At 42.3% G+C, this 16284-nt stretch overlaps 1 protein-coding gene across 1 annotated transcript in view; it reads right to left on the bottom strand.

Annotated features, from left to right (window-relative positions):
- The window catches only part of LOC119036661 (olfactory receptor 6S1), a 17710-nt gene extending 1426 nt beyond the window's left edge, over window positions 1-16284 (bottom strand). The window contains exons 1-2 of the mRNA XM_053660747.1: window positions 15278-16284; window positions 3094-3330 (exon numbers count right to left, since the gene is read on the bottom strand). Of these exons, the coding sequence (XP_053516722.1) occupies window positions 3094-3330; window positions 15278-16284 (1244 nt within the window). The remainder of the gene's footprint in view (window positions 1-3093; window positions 3331-15277) is intronic.

Genomic DNA, 16284 nt, shown 5'->3' with positions numbered 1-16284 from the left:
GAAGGGGGGTCGTGGCCCAGTGGGCAGCTGAGGGTGCTGATGGGGCACCGAGAAGAGTCGGTCTCGGGCTGAGACTGTCCAGATCTCCTTCTCCGTGGGCCCCAACTCTTCTCTGACCCTACTTCCCTGCCTGCGTCTACATTCCTCCAGGGCTCCTTGAGCCCTATTTCCCTGCAGCTTTTCTACAATTTCAGTGTTCTAAAACTGACAGCGATGACGGTGAACTGGATGTCCTTCGTGAAGATCCAGTGAAGGACAACTTCTTGTCTTTTATGCATCCTGGACCCCGACCACTTGGGACTTGGGGAAAGCCCTCAAAGGGTCTTGGACAAGGGCAGGCCAGAGTCTGGGGGTGGGGGTGGGGTATGAGGTTGAGGGGGTGGGGTTTGGAGTGATCCAGGTGGCCAGAATTGGGCGCTTGAAGTTAGGAAACCTTTACTAGATTAGAATCCTAGGAGATCCTCAACTATCTGTAAATTGCACATTCTCACTTTTGAAATCTAATGCTCCATTCACTCTCCTTCTCCTTTGCCCCTAAATGTCTTATATTCCCAAAGTTGCCTGTCTTTGGAATTTTCATGCCTTTGTGAATTTCCCATGTACATGTGTTAAACTTTTATTTTTCTCTTGTTAATAAAGCCTTCTAAAATAATAGGTAATTTAAACTTATTTATATTTAGTACACTAACAATGAAATATCAGAACAGAAATCAAGAAAAAAAATCCCATTTGATATAGCAACAAGAAAAATCAAGTACCTAGGAATAAACCTAACCAAAGAGGTAAAAGACCTGTACTCAGAAAACTACACAACATTGAAGAAAGAAATCAAGGAAGACACAAACAAATGGAAGCATGTACCATGTTCATGGATTGAATATGGAATTAACATCATCAAATGTCCATATTACCCAAAGGAATTTGTAGATTCAACGCAATCCCTATTAAAGTACCAATAGCATACTTCACAGATATAGAACAAACATTTCAGAAATTTATATGGAACTGTAAATGACCCCAAATAGATGCAGCAATTTTGAAAAAGAAGAACAAAGTAAGAGGGATCACAATACCTGATACCAAATTGTATTACAAGGCCACTATAATCAGAACAGCCTGGTACTGGCATAAGAACAGACACATAGACCAATGGAACAGAACAGAGAGCCCAGAAATAAACCCAAGTCTCTATGGTCAATTAATATTTGACAAAGGGGGAAGAAGCATAACGTGGAATAAAAATAGCCTCTTCAGCAAATGGTGTTGGGAGATTTGGACAGCTACATGAAAAAAAAAATGAAACTTGATCACCAACTTACACCATACACAAAAATAAATTCAAGGTGGATGAAAGACTTAAATATAATTTGTGACACCATAAAAGTCCTAAAGGAAAACATTGGCATGTAAATCTCAGATATTCTAAGCAGCAACATCTTCACTGATATGTCCCCTAAAGCAAGGGACATAAAGGAAAGAATAAACAAATAGGATCTCATCAAATTAAAAAGCGTCTGCACGGCTAAAGAAAACAGCATTAAAATGAAAAGAGAACCAACTATATGGGAAAACCTATTTGACAATGATACCTCAGATAAGGGTTTGATCTCCAAAATACATTTAAAAACCCACACGACTCCACTCCAGGAAGAAAAACAACCCAACTATAAAGTGGGCAAAAGACTTGAACAGACATTTCTCCAAGGAGGACATACAGAGGGCCCAGAGACATATAAAAAGATGCTTAGCATCACTAGCCATCAGAGAGATGCAAATTAAAACCACAATGAGATACCACTTCACACCAGTCAGAATGGCCATCATAACCAAATCAACAAATAAGTGTTGGAGAGGTTGTGGAGAAAAGGGAACCCTAGTGCACTGTTGGTGGGAATGCAGACTGGTGCAGCCAGTGTGGAAAACAGTATGAAATTTCCTCAGAAACTAAAAAAGAAAACTAAAAATGAAACTGCCTTTTGACTTGGCAATTCCACTGCTGGGATTGGATCCTAAGAACCCTGAAACACCAATCCAAAAGAACCTATGCACCCCAATTTTCATAGTAGCACAATTTACAATAGCCAAGTGCTGGAAGCAACCTAAGTGCCCATCAGTAAAACAGTGGATCAAAAAACTATGGTACATTTACACAATGGAATTCCATGCAGCAGAAAGAAAGAAGGAGCTCCTACCCTTTGCAACATGATGGATCTGGAAAGCATTATGCTAAGTGTTATAAACCAGGCAGTGAGGGACAAATACCATATGATCTCACCTTTAACTGGAACATAATCAACAAAAGAAAAAACCAAGTAAAGTATAACCAGAAACATTGAAATTGAGAACAATCTGACAGTAATCAGAAGGAAGGTGGGAGGGGAAAATGGGGGGGGAAGAGTTTTCAGGAACAACCATAAAGGACACATGGACAAAACCAAGGAGGGGGTGCAAGCAAGGGAGGGAGGTGGGTTTGGTTGAGGGGGTTGGGGGGGGCAGGTAAATGCAGACAACTGTAATTGAGCAACAATAAAGTTTTTTGGTTTTCAATAAGAACCCTAGGAGAATTTCCAGATCCAGAGACCCAGAAAAATCCAATCAGCAACAGCAAAGAATATAGATAACACCCGGGGCGTTGTGCCCAGGAGCGTTCATGGACAGGTACGGGATGTCACTTCAGATGCTGGAGATCCCAGGTATCTCTTCTGAAACTTGTTCTTGGTTTTCACCCTACTCTCTTCCAAAGAAACAGAATGGAGCTAGTGGTGCTGGGACACAGGGGAAGCCGGAGACCCACAGCCTTCTGGGCTGGCGAGGCTCTTGGAATGCAGCCTCCCTCTGAGAGTCACTCGGTGGAAGGAAAACCAGCGTGTGTTTACCCGAGTGCTTCTTGCTCCGTTACTCCTCAGGAAGACTGGCAAGTAGGTTCATCTCGGCTGTTCTGACTGAACCCGATGCCTGCTGGAGGAGGCGACCCGGGGAGGTGACAGGTTTGCTGCCCCGTCAGGTTGGCGTCAGGTTTGCGAGCTGAAGGGCGCCTCTTCCCGAGCCAGCCCCCGTTCTCGTTCTGAGTGCAACTCCCAGCCACCGGCCTACGTGCGACCCAGCTGCCAGGAGCTCCCTCTTCCGTCGTCTCTCAGCCCCTGCACCGGATGCCAGTGAGAACCTTCATTGTTCTCCCCGCTCTGGTGGCCTCGGGGAGAGGAAAGTGGAAGTCTCCTGAGGGCCTCGGCTGCCTTCCGGCTCACGTCCCAGCCGCGCCGACTCGACGACCCCTCCCCGGGTCTGCTCCGATTCCTGACGCAGCGTGGAGGCGCCGCGGAAGCCGCTGCCCTGGAGAAAACCCAGAACTTTGACTGGGCAGCTCAGAGAAGTCGGTCAGGGGCGAGGAGACGGACTGTTTGAGGCCGCGCGGCCCAGCGGCGCAGGCTCGGGTCTCCTGAGGCTCGCGGGTTCAAATCCCACCACCGCCGACCGTGCAGGTTAGTCAGTCTAGAAACCCGAAATAGTAATATCCTGATTGTGCATACCGTTCCCATCCAAACTGCCTTCGAGCCACCGGGCTTGAGAACCGATGCACATCGCAAATCAAGTCACTTCGATTTTGTACTCGAAGCCCTTCTGACCTCCCCTGCCCGGATTTGCTGTCTGCTGCCGACTTTCCCCGTGGTCGGGGTTTTGCACCACTTTCGCGTGGGCACGAGGGGGACGCTCCAGGTCCTCCCCTCCTGAAACCCAGGCCCGCACCGAGTCTCCTCCCCTGGTTTAGGCGCTCGCCGGTCAGGAAGGCTTCCCAGAAAGTGCCCCTCAGCCCCCGTTAGCCCGCCGCCGAATGTGGGGCTAGAGAAATAACCTGCAAGGACCCGATCTTAGTTTCGATCATGCCGCTTTCATAACTGAATTGAATGAACGAACGAAGGAATGAATGAGGCCAGTATTCACCAGGTGTCAAGCTCTCAGGCAGTTCCGAGGGGTGGCGGGGGAGGAGGTAAACAGTTATTTGGATTCGACTGTCGGTGGGTTTGTGTTTGCAAAAACGCTTCAGAGCTGATTCTTGGCTGACTCCGTGCCTCAGGTCCAGGGGCGTGGGGTGCAAATGCGTTGTTGGCGTAGCCACTGCCCTGGCCCTTCCGAGTCAACCCACCTACGCTGGAGACTATCTAGGTCTCTGAACTACCCCACTGCAATACCTGCGCACAGCTAACCCAGTGTGGGAAAGAGGAGGGGATATTCAGTGGGGGTCTATTCAGTGGCGCCCTTTCAGAAGGGTTTTCCCACTGCACTTTTGAGTCTCTACAGCCCCTGGTACCTACCGCAATACTCATGGATTTGGCTGGGCAGCTCCCCAGGTGAGGGAGGTAGAGACCTTACCTGCAGGGTCATGAGGAATGAATGAATAAAATGGAGGAGAAAACTAGGACTCTGAAAAAACCAAGGTCCTGGGGGTTTTAATGCCATTTAAAAAATTCTGACTTTTAATTTCCTTCCCCTTCTCATTCAAGATCTTCAATGTCCGCCCAGGTCCCTCCTATTTCACTGGGTGACTCCCCCAGACCAGTCCGCCTCTTTTCACCCATCTCTCACCATCTTGGGTCCTGGAGGTCCTCACAAAAGAGGTCACATTTTTCTCAGAAATTGAGAGATTGGGCTTCCTTTGCTCCCAGTGCTCCTGTACCTGTGGATAAATTCTGGACATTGCTGACATTTTTATAAAACTCCATCTTTGCATTCCCATATCACTGTCCTCTTCACGGGGCAATAGTTTTGTCTCCTTCAATGCTTGTTTTGCCTTCTTCCCCAAATTTAATTTTGTGTGTTATTTTAAAGTTCATTTACTTTTTATATTCCTGTTCATGAGAACAGAAATATAAAGAGATGAGGTTCACTCCCAGGAAACCTCATCTCTACTTGTATATTTTCAGCTACTTAGAGAATGTCTACGGTTAGGCCATCATGTCCATCCAAAAGAATGTTGGTTTGAAATTCCCTCCCTCTCCCCTCCCACTCAGTTCCTCCCCACTCAGTAGTTTCACAGCATTCCCCACATTTGCCAATGACACTAGCATTTTCCATGGTTTCTAGAGCTCCACACTGGAGGGTTTTCATTTGTATCATTTTACTCCTTCACCTCTTTGACCTGTTGCACTTTCACTGGCCCTTAATTCATCAATTTGATTGCCTTGTTGATGAAAAACTTTCTTCAATTGCCATTCACTCCTGCACCCACCTTCCCCACCCCTTTTCTACCTCCATCGTCATTACCACCATCAAACCGAAAGCCATCCTTCCTTCTTTTCCCCTTGTCATCCCTTCTCTTATTCCCCTGCGCAGCCTCTGCTGCTCCTTCAGCCACACTTTGCCACACTTCCTCCCCCACTCTTCTCTGGCACTCTTCCTGCCACCCCGCCCCCATGCGTGTCACTCTTTTTTGTCATTCTACCACACATACATACCTACAATAACCATAATGCAATCAATGTCTCTGTCAAATGCTATCTCTTCTGATCACTCCTTTTCATCATCCTGAATGTGCTTTCATACTGTTTTGTAAGTGTTGACTAATAGAATCAGTATATCACCACAGCATTATCTCTTTTGTTTTTTCAATTAAACTGGGAAATCAAAAATCACTGTTTATTTTTGTAATAGACCATTTTTAAAAGCAGTCTGTGGATTCAATTTTTAAGTGACCCCCCCTCAGATTCATATTTGTAGCCCTAATCCCCATGTGATAGTATTTGGAGGTGGGGGCCTTTGGGAGGGGGAATCCTCATGAATGGGATTACATCTCTTACAGGAATGGTTGTGAAGTTTTTTTCTTTGCCATGTAAGATACAAAAGGCAGGTGTCTGTAAGCCAGGACGCAGCCTCTCATCAGACACTGAATCTTGCTGGCACCTTGATCTTCAACTTCCAGTTTCCAAAACAGTGAGAAATGAAATGCTTGGTTTAAGACACCCAGTCTATGGCATTTTTACTGTAGCAATCTGAACTAAGACAAGTGGTTTTAAGTTTACGGCAAAAGTGAGTGGAAAGTACAGACAGTGCGTACATACCCCCTCTCCTCCCGCCCTTCCACACAGCCTTCCTACCATCAGCATCTGCACTAGAGTGATACATTTGTTGTAGTGATGAACCAACACTGATAAATCATTACCGACTAAAGTCCAGAGTTTACACTATGCCTTATTCTTTGTGTTGTAGTTCCTATGAGTTTTGACAAAGTGTATAAAGACATATCCATTTTCATAAGTATCATACAGAATAGTTTCACTGCCTTAAAAATCCTCTGTGCTCTCCCAATACATCCCTTTCTCTCTCTACCCCCACTGCCCACTACCACTGATCTTTTTGCTGTCTCCATAGTTTTGCTTCTTCCAGAATGTCACATATTTGGAATCATATAGTATGTAGTCTTTACTGATAGGAATATACGTTTCAAGTTTCTTCATATCGTTTGTGACTTGATGTCTTTTTTACTGCTGAATAATATTCCATTGTTACTCCATGTTATTCCATTGTTATTTCATGGATGTACCACAGTTTACTTATTCATTCACTTATTGAAGGATACCTTTATTGTTTGCAGGTTTTGGCAATTATGTATAAAGCTGCTGTAAACATTGATGGGCAGGGTTTTGTGTGGACACAAGTTTTCAACTCATTGGTTAAGTACCTAGGATAGTAATTCTTGGATTGTATCATAATATTATTTTTAGTTTTGTAAGAAACTGCCAAAATGTCTTCCATAGTGGCACAAAGTATTTCTAAACTTCATTTTGTATGGTTAAAACACTGTTGTTGTTTTGTAATGTAATATAGATATGACACATTTTGAAAAAATACATTAAAGTATGAATACCAATTACCCACAGATAAACACATTTTGCCATATTTTCTTTTTTCATACATAAATATTTCTAAAAGTACAAATAGAACACTTAAATATAATCTTTTTAGGGTTCCTGCTTTTTAATGCCTAACTTCCCTCCAGAAAGGGGTGACATTCTACAAGAATATCCTTCTTACTGCCTCCTTGTTAGCACTAAATACTAATTAACACTTTCTAATTCAGCGATGAAATAATCTTCCCTTGTTTTAACAGGTATTCCTTTCTAATTAATAAAGGAGCATTTCCATATTTAGTCTATTACATTGTTTATTCTCTGTGTGGTTTGTTTACATCCTTTCGAAGGGCAGGCCTTTCTACAGTGTTTCTCTTTAAATTTTGTGTTGCCCAGTATGAATTATTCACAGTAATGAAAAAGGTTATGGATGAAGGAAGAGTCAAAAAATGTTACCCAATATTCATCAACACTAGCTGATTTCTTAAAGATTAGGAGTCAACGTTCAAATCTAAAATGCAAAGCCATTAATTCACATCTCCAAACCACATCAGTATGATCACAAAGAGGACATGTATAATTAAGTTTTGTGGTAAGCAAAAAGTTATTTGCTTGTTGCCTGAGAATAGAATTACAATAAGTTTCATGGTCATTGGGTAACAAGAATAAAGCTCCTGGAAATTGAGTATAGGACTGCTGCAAAAACCCTCACGCACCTCCTTTAAGCTAAAAATTGAGCCAGTAACCTAAGAATATCAGCAGTCAACCACGTCTATTGTCCTTGCTCTACCAGCTGAGCTATTGAAGGGCATAATAATAGCTAGTACTTAGTGTATATTTTGTGCATGTAGTAACAGATAATGAGAGGGCTGCTTTCTTTGTATTTGAGACTTAAACTCAGGTTGGAGCTCAACAAACTGCCAGAATATATGCACCCCTATGTTCATTGCAGCATTATTTACAGTAGCCAAGATCTGGAAACAGTTCAAGTACTCATCAGTAGATGAGTGGATAAAAAAAAAGCTGTGGTACATTATGTGATGGAATACTATGCTGCTGTAAAAAAGGAAATCTTACTTTTTGTAACAGCATGGATGGACCTGAAGAACATTATGCTAAGTAAAATAAGCTAGGCAGTGAAAAGCAAATATCATAAAATCTCACTTATGTGTGGAATCTAATTAACAAAATAAACTGATGAACAAAATAGAAACAGAGGCATGGATACCTGCAACAAACTGACAGCTGTCAGAGGGGAGGGGGATGGGGAACTAGATGAAAGCAGATGAACGGATTAGCAGAAGAACCTGTGTTATAACCCATAGACACAGACAACAGTGTGGTGATGACCAGAGGGAAGGGGGTGAGGGCTGGGTGGAAGTGGGCAAAGGGGGGAGGAGGAATGGAGAGATCTATTATAGTGTTAACAATAAAAATAAAGTTAAAAAAAAAGAAATTTCCATAGTAGAAACTATAGTAAATGAAATCCTGGGAGCAGCCTGGGGCACAGGAAGTGCAGTCTGAGTCTGAGGAAGTGAGAATGGAAGCAGCACAGAAACCACCCAGCTTGGGTGGTCTTCTCTGTGTAGCTTCTGGACAAGGCTGCTCCAGAGTAATATTCCAACCAGTTCTTGCTCCAGGAGCACAGGAGGAACTGCCAGGGTGCCAGCCTGCAAAGAAGGAAAGTGCCCAGGACTCCATGCTCCCTGGCTGCCTAGGGTCATGGCTATCAGTAGGCCCAGGCTAATTTGATCTCCTTTACAGAGCTGTGCATTCCACCAAACTGCAGAGTCCTTTCATAGAGATCTGAGTAATCTAGCTCCTTTCCTACTTACTGAAGGGCACAAACACCTCCCTTCTTTTCCAAGATCAAAAAAAAAAACAAAACAAAACCCTGTTCTATGCTCTTCTGTTCCAAATCTCCAGGACCTGACTTCCACAGAAAGATCACACAGTACTTCCTTTCTTCAAGACTGTTTCACCTCATGGACCAAAATGGACACTATTCCACCCCGGTTGGAATGATAGAACACTTCATGAAGTTACTATATAACATGGAATCCACTTTTTTAAAACTTCATTCAGAAATCATCTAGGTATAATGCCATTTAACAAATTATTAAAAACAAAAAAAAATTGTTTCAAAAGAAGCACCTTTTTATACATAAGAAAGAAACATTTTTGATCAGGCCCATATGGAAATGTAAGTCACTGGAAGGGTAGCACCCACAGAACAGGTCTTCAGTCTCAGGCCTGATAAGTCGCTGAGCTCAGGCATCCCCAGCGCTGCCAGGGCAGCCCTGGGGTAAATGGGTAGGGTGCGGGCGCTTCACGGAAGAGGAGGATGCAGACACATGATATTAGTGCCACTGCCACCGGTCTGCTTGGACTCATGAACGTGCTCCAGCTCTAGTAGACTGAGATTGGGGTTGTTTTCTGTTTGTTTCATAGGTAGGCGGCTTTCTCCAAGCACAGAAAGTACTCTCGGGCCCTCAGAATTTGGGGGCCAAGACAATGAGGGCATGAAGGCATCCAGACCTCCCTTAGGCTTTTCAGCAGAGTTGGGACCAGTCACAGCCAATCTGGGTTTGCAAGTCCTCCAGGTTTCCTGAAGCAGAAGCTGACTAGAAGGGGACTAATATTTTCCTTGGTCTTTTAATGCCCTTTTGCTAACAGCTCAGAGTTGGCCGAGGGATAGTAGCTTCCTCTCTCTGGGGCCTCAGGCTCTTCTTAATGCCCAACCCGAAGTCCAGAACAAATACAAAGTGGCCACACATAGGAATGTGGGGAAGGGAGTGCTCCTCTTCCACTTTTCTGTCCTCAGGTCTAAATCCTCCCAGGAGTCTGGCGAGTAAGTCCCGGAGAAGCAGCGATTCATTCAACAGCTATTTACTGAGTTTGTCCCCTGTGGTAGGAGCGTGCTCCGCACCTGGTAGGCAATGCGACCAAGGCAAATAAGCTACAGCCCAGGAGCTTTGTTCCCCAAGCAGAAGGGACTGCAGAGTAAGGACAATGCCCACCCTTCCCATTCCACCCACCACCTACTGCGTGATAGACAAGTAGGCCCGTGTAGGATTCCATAGAAGAGGGTGCTGGAAGCCGGCAGCTCTTCTTTGATGCCATCTTCTAGGGACCCTCGAAGGGTCCTCTAAATCTATACCTACAATACAAAGTTTATTGAATAAAGCTGGGGAAGAAAAAAAAAACAGCAAAAGCATTACCGGCGTGAAATAGCATAGCAGAGTGAGCTAAGGCAGTGGCTGTAGGATTTGACTTCGGCGGGGGGCGTTGTATAGTTAGTTTTCTTCTCCTGTGGGTCTTGGGGACAACATTTGCTTCTTGATGAAGTCACTAGTTCTTACTCTTCCTTGGTCCTCTAATAACCAAGCCGCTGCGATGGTCCTGGGCCTAACCCAGTCAGCACCCAGACCCTTTTCAGGAGGATCCAAGACAGACTTGCAGCCTTGAGACCCTTACTGAACATTCCTAGCTCTGGAACACTGTGGCTTAGGTGCCTTCGAGTCCACACCTTGATGCTTTTGGGGTCTGGAGAAAAATCGCTGGGTTTAGGAGAGGAATCAGAAAATAGTCTTCACACACCATAATTAAAATGGCAAAGGTTAAAGACAGTTTACTTCCTAGAACATGGTATTCAATACATTTTTATTTAATTAAATTGAGTCCATAGTCATTTTCAACAATAAAGTAATTTTGAAACAATAGGTGGTTCAACAAGCTTTATTGCCAAAATACGGGGGTGATTCCTTCAAGAAATGTTATAAACTGTTATGTACATTCCTCTTTGGCAGTTGTCTGGGATTGACTTCAGTTTTTATGCTCCAGGAAATTAGGTCGTTTTTAAAGCAATATATCATCTGCTCTCTGGGCAACACTTCTAGATGCCTGAAGATTTTTGCTTCCCTCTCAAATCCCTGATCATTCCTTCCATTCCTTTAGCTCTCACTCAGAAATCCTATGGAATGGAAATGTTTAGCATGTGTTTGTATGTATTACTAACAGAATTAACACTTTTCTCCTTTTCTTAAGGAATTGGGACTTCCTAAAGAGCATTTTAAGACGGAAGACTTTCTACAAAGAGAACCTGCCACGATTGTATCACGTGTTTCTTGCTGCATAATGCAGTGTTCTCTACTGTTGTCACATTTGACCGGATTGAGTAATTTTTAAAAATGGAGTTGTGACGCAGGTCACTGTGGCTGTTAACACTTCTGCCCCGTAGCGCCCGGTCTGCCCACAGTGCCGCGCGGCGGGTGCCAGTGCCACCTGCAGCGTCACTTCATTCAGAGTTGAGTCTGCAAGTACTTGCAATTAGCAGCAATTGTAGTGCAGTTTTTCTAAGCACTTTTAATATTTTATTTCCTGTGAGATTTAGTGCCCACTCAAGCTTTATGGCCATCTCTTTGCATGCTAATGCTCAGTTTGCCAATTTTGCAGCACTTTTTTGAGATTAATGTGCTGTCCATACCTTACTATTTTTAAAAACACTGTCTTCATGTATAGAAACACACTGTAACATGGAATTAATTCCTGTTTAATGAAATGTTGCTTCTGGAGAAACTTCTCTGACAATAGAGTGCTAGAAATAGTAAATCAATTTTCATATGATCTCCAATGTCATCTGTAAACCATTTTATAATCCCCATTCCTGTTCTAGGTTAGGAGCCATTTCCTGTTTACTTTAGCATATATTAGAGTATGTGCTTATAGACCTTTGTTAAAGAAATGAATAAATGAATAAATATTTATCTAAGATTTCCAAAGGTACCAAAATAGAAATCCCTATTTCCTCTTTGTTCTTTTCTGTTGGAATTTTACTTCTTAAAAAAATTTTATTGATTGTGCTATTATAGTTGCCCTATTCCACCCAGTACCCCCAATTCCCTCTGGCAACCCCCCTCCATTCTTAATATCCCACTGTCTATTCTATACTTACCAATTTGTACTTTTTAATCCCTGCATCTTTTCTCCTATTCTCTCCCTTCCCCCTCCCAGCTGTAACCCTCCAAAAAATGTCCATATCTATGATTCTGTTTGTGTTCTGGTTGTTTGCTTAATTTGTTTTTTAGATTCAATTGTTGAGAGTTGTGAATTTATTGCTATTATACTGTTCATAGTTTTTATTTTCTTTTTCTTAAATAAGTCCCTTTAATATTTCGTATAATAATGGCTTGGTGCGGGTGAACTCCTTCAGCTTTACCTTGACTGGGAAGCACTTGATCTGTCCTTCAAGTCCAAAGGATAGTTTTGCTAGATAGAGTAATCTAGGTTGTAGGTCCTTGCTTTTCATCACTTTGAATACTTCTTGCTAGTACCTTCTTGCCTACAAAGTTTCTTTTGAGAAAGAGCTCACAGTCTTATGGGGACTCCTGTGTAGGTTAACTCTCCGGTTTTCTCTTGCTGCTTTTAAAATTCTCTCTATCTTTAAACTTTGGCATTTTAAGTATGATGTGTCTTGGTGTGGTCCTCTTTGTGTCTATCTTGTTTGGGACTCTGATTCCTGGACTTGCTGTATGTCTATTTCCTTTACCAATTTACAGAAGATTTTTTTTTCATTATTTTTTTCAAGTAAGTTTTCAATTTCTTGCTCTTTCTCTTCTTCCAGCCCTCCTATGATTGAAATGTTGGTACATTTGAAGTTGTCCCAGAGGCTTCTTACCCTATTCTTTTTTTAAATTCTTTTTTATTCTTGTTGTTCTGATTGTTTTTTTCTTTCCTTATGTTCCAAATCATTGATTTGATTCTTGGCTTTATTACTCTACTATTGATTTTCTGTAAATTTTTCTTTATTTTACTTAGTGTAAACTTCATTTCTGGCTGGGTCTTTTTTATGTTCTTGAAGTACCCAGTGAATTCCTTGAGCATCCTAATAAACCAGTGTTTTGAATTCTGCATCTGATAGAGTGCTTATCTTCATGTTAGTTTAGTTTTTTCTGTTCTTTCATTTTGGCCATGTTTCTTTGTCTCCTCATTTTGGCAGCCTACCTGTGTTTGTTCCTGTGTATTAGGTAGAGCTGCTTTGACTCCCTGTCTTAGTAGCATGGCCTATTATAGAGAAGTGCACCTATAAGTTGGATGGGGCAGAGCATTCAGTAATTGCCAGGGCAAGGCAACTTATGTGAATCAGGTTGATGGAGTCTCAGATGTGGTGTCACTGCTTTGTGTCTGTGTGTGGGGGGTGGGAGAGGGTTGTGTTCATAAAAAGGACAAATGCTGCTGCTTGGCCTATGGAGTTTTGTCCAGGAGAAAGCTGTCCCTTGGCACTCTCCCTGATTCCAAACACTTCAGTTTCTCTACATATGCCACTGTGCCCTTCCAGCTGCTGTCCCAGTGCTGGAGCCCAGAGGGAGTGAGTCTGCATAAGTCCTAAATCCACTGTGGGCCCTTTAAAAGGAAACACCTGAGAATCTCGCAGTTTCTTCTATTGCCCCAACCCTAACTGGTTTTTAAAGCCTTAAGTTATGGGAACTTATCTTCCTGTCACTGGAACCCTGGGCTGTGTGGTCTAGTGTGGGGCTTGGATCCTTCACTCCTAAGGCATCCCTCCCAATTTTTACCCACCACACGTGGATGTGAGACCACCCATTCCATGCCTCTACATTTTGGTCCCTCCTTCCTGTCTGGATGAATGTGACTTCTTTAAATCCTTGGTCATTGGACTTCCATATAGCTTGATTTTCTGACAATTCTGGGTGATAGTTGTTTTGTGATTTACCATATTTTGCTGTGTATAATGTGTAGTTTTTTGCCCAAGTTTTTGAAGGAAAAAATAAGGATGTGCATTAAACATGGGTAGTACTAATTCCATATATATATGTTTTTAATTCTTTATTTTTATGCTTTAAAAGTATAACTCCAGAAAGCAATAATAATATCTATATGCAAAATAATACCCTGGAATATGATAATCAGCTTTATATATAAATAAAAATTGACTTAAAAATTAAAGTGAGGCCCTGGCTGGTGTGGCTCAGTAGATTGAGTGTCAGCCTGTGAACCAAAGGGTCCCTGGATCAGTCCCCAGTCAGGACACATGACTGGGTTGTGGGCCAGGTTCCCAGTAGAGGCATTTGAGAGGCAACCACCCATTGATGTTTCTCTCTCTCTTTCTTCCTCCCTTCCCTTCTCTCTAAAAATAAATAAATAAAATCTTTTAAAAAATTAAAATGAAAGATACTTTTTCCTGAAAGTTTGGGCAAAAAATGCGAGTGTGCATTATGCATTGGAATGCATTATACATGACAAAATACGGTAGTTGTAATTTTTGCTGTGGTCGTGTGAAGAGACAGGCTATTTACCTATGCCTCCATCTTGACCAACTCCCTATTTCCTTTCAAATATCCAATGAGGTAGATAAAATGTACCACAAAGTCTGGTTTTTGGTAGTTGGTTGCTATAGTTGGCATTCTTAACTCTTTAATATTAAAAGTCCTCAACCCAATCTCAATTTTATTAAAAACAAAAGAAGATTGACAACAACAGATATAGGAACATAAAAAGATGGACAAATCAAAGGAACACAATCCAGTGATAAAATGAGTAATGTTTTAAACCCATCTTTTTAATAAAGTACAAATTAGAAAAACACCTTAAATGCTATTATTCATAAAATTTTTCCTTGAACTGCTTTTCTAAAGGCACTTTGGATTGCTGTGGAGAAGTGGATTAGTCACTTATTGTTTTTACCTCTTTTTCACCTGACAGTAAATACAATCTTTTGGAACGTGAATACGAAAATATCCAGATAATATATATTTTTATTTTTATTTGTTTTTTATTATAAGGATTTTTTTTACTTATTATATTCTAAGAGAAAGAGAAAAACATAGATTTGTTGCTCTACTTATTTATGCATTCTTTGGTTGATTCTGGTATGTGCCCTGACTGGGGGATCAAACCTGCAACCTTGGCATATTGGGACAATGCTCTAACCAACTGAACTACCTAGCCAGGGCTTAATTCTTGATTTTCATAAATAATTGGAGGACTCTGCTGAGAATTTTAATCAGTTTTTAACTTTTGGTGAGGGTTACATATAGCTACATTCCTCAAATATATGTAAATTTAATACATACCGATGTGGCTTATAATTTTCTAGAGTCCATCCTTAGATAATTCCCTGGTAACCATGGACCCTTAGGTTAAGATTTTGAAACAGATTGCCTAGCTTTGAGTTCCAGCATCTCACAGATTGAAGGGTCTTATGATATAACGATGGTTTGATTGTGATATATCAATAATAATATGGGTTTATGTATGAGATAAAATCAAGGAATTTTTTTTCTGAAAGAAGATAGACTTGATGACTCTGAAGTTACATAATAGTCCCAGAACTCAGTCATTTAGGGATGTTCATGATGATAATTGGAAAGAGAATGACAATAGAGAAGATTTGGACTTAAGACTAGTTATTATACCCCTTCACCTTCACCTCATTATTTTTTTTGTTAAAACTCTTAGCAAGTAAAAGATCCTCCCAAAAGCCTGCTACCACCTTCCTAAACATATCCTTCAACACTTCCTTGACTCGCTCATTGCGCAAGGCATAGATGAATGGATTCAGCAGCGGTGTCACAAATGTTGTTACCAATGTCACTGCCCAATTAGTATCCACAGAGCCACTCTGTGATGGCCGCACATAGAGAAAAATGGCACTGCCATAGAAGAGGGTCACCACCATCAAGTGGGAAGTACAGGTAGAGAAGGCCTTCTGACGGCCTGAAGCAGAGGGGATGCGCAAAACAGCCAGGACTATGTGGCCATAGGACACAGCAGTAATCATCAGTGAGGATACAATAACGAGAGAGGCCAGGACAAAGTCTGTTTCCTCCAGCTTCTTGGTATTGGTGCATGCCAAGCGGAGCAGTGGCCCACTGTCACAGAAGAAGTGCTGCACCACAGCATCTTGTTCACAGAAAGGAAGCAAGGCCACAGCAACTGTGGGGCCAAGCACAGGGAGGAGTCCTCCCATCCAGCAGGCCAAGGCCACCCGAAAGCACACAGTACCATTCATGAGCAAGGGGTAGTGCAGAGGGTGACAGATAGCCAGGTAGCGATCCACAGACATGACAGCCAGCAGCAAGAACTCAGAGGCCCCAAGAAAGAAGTAGAAATAGAATTGGGTAATACATGCAGCAAAGGAAATGGTGTGTTGCCTTGAGAGAAAATTGCTCAGCATCTTGGGAATGATGACTGAAGTGAGCAGGATCTCTAGGCAGGACAGGTTACCCAGAAAGAAGTACATGGGAGTCTGCAGGCGAGCATCAGCTCCTACTACCCCAACAATCAACACATTGCCTGTTAGAGTCAGCAGATAGACAAGAAGGAAGACAGAAAACAATTCTTCTTTTGTGCTGTTGAGATTTGGGACACCTGCCAGAATGAACTCTGTCACACCACTGCTCTGGTTTTCACCAGGAGCCAT

Source organism: Artibeus jamaicensis, unplaced genomic scaffold (assembly GCF_021234435.1).
Source record: "Artibeus jamaicensis isolate MK-2021 breed Jamaican fruit bat unplaced genomic scaffold, CSHL_Jam_final scaffold_854, whole genome shotgun sequence".
In the NCBI taxonomy this organism is placed as follows: domain Eukaryota; kingdom Metazoa; phylum Chordata; class Mammalia; order Chiroptera; family Phyllostomidae; genus Artibeus; species Artibeus jamaicensis.
This window is presented reverse-complemented; position numbering and strand designations above follow the sequence as displayed.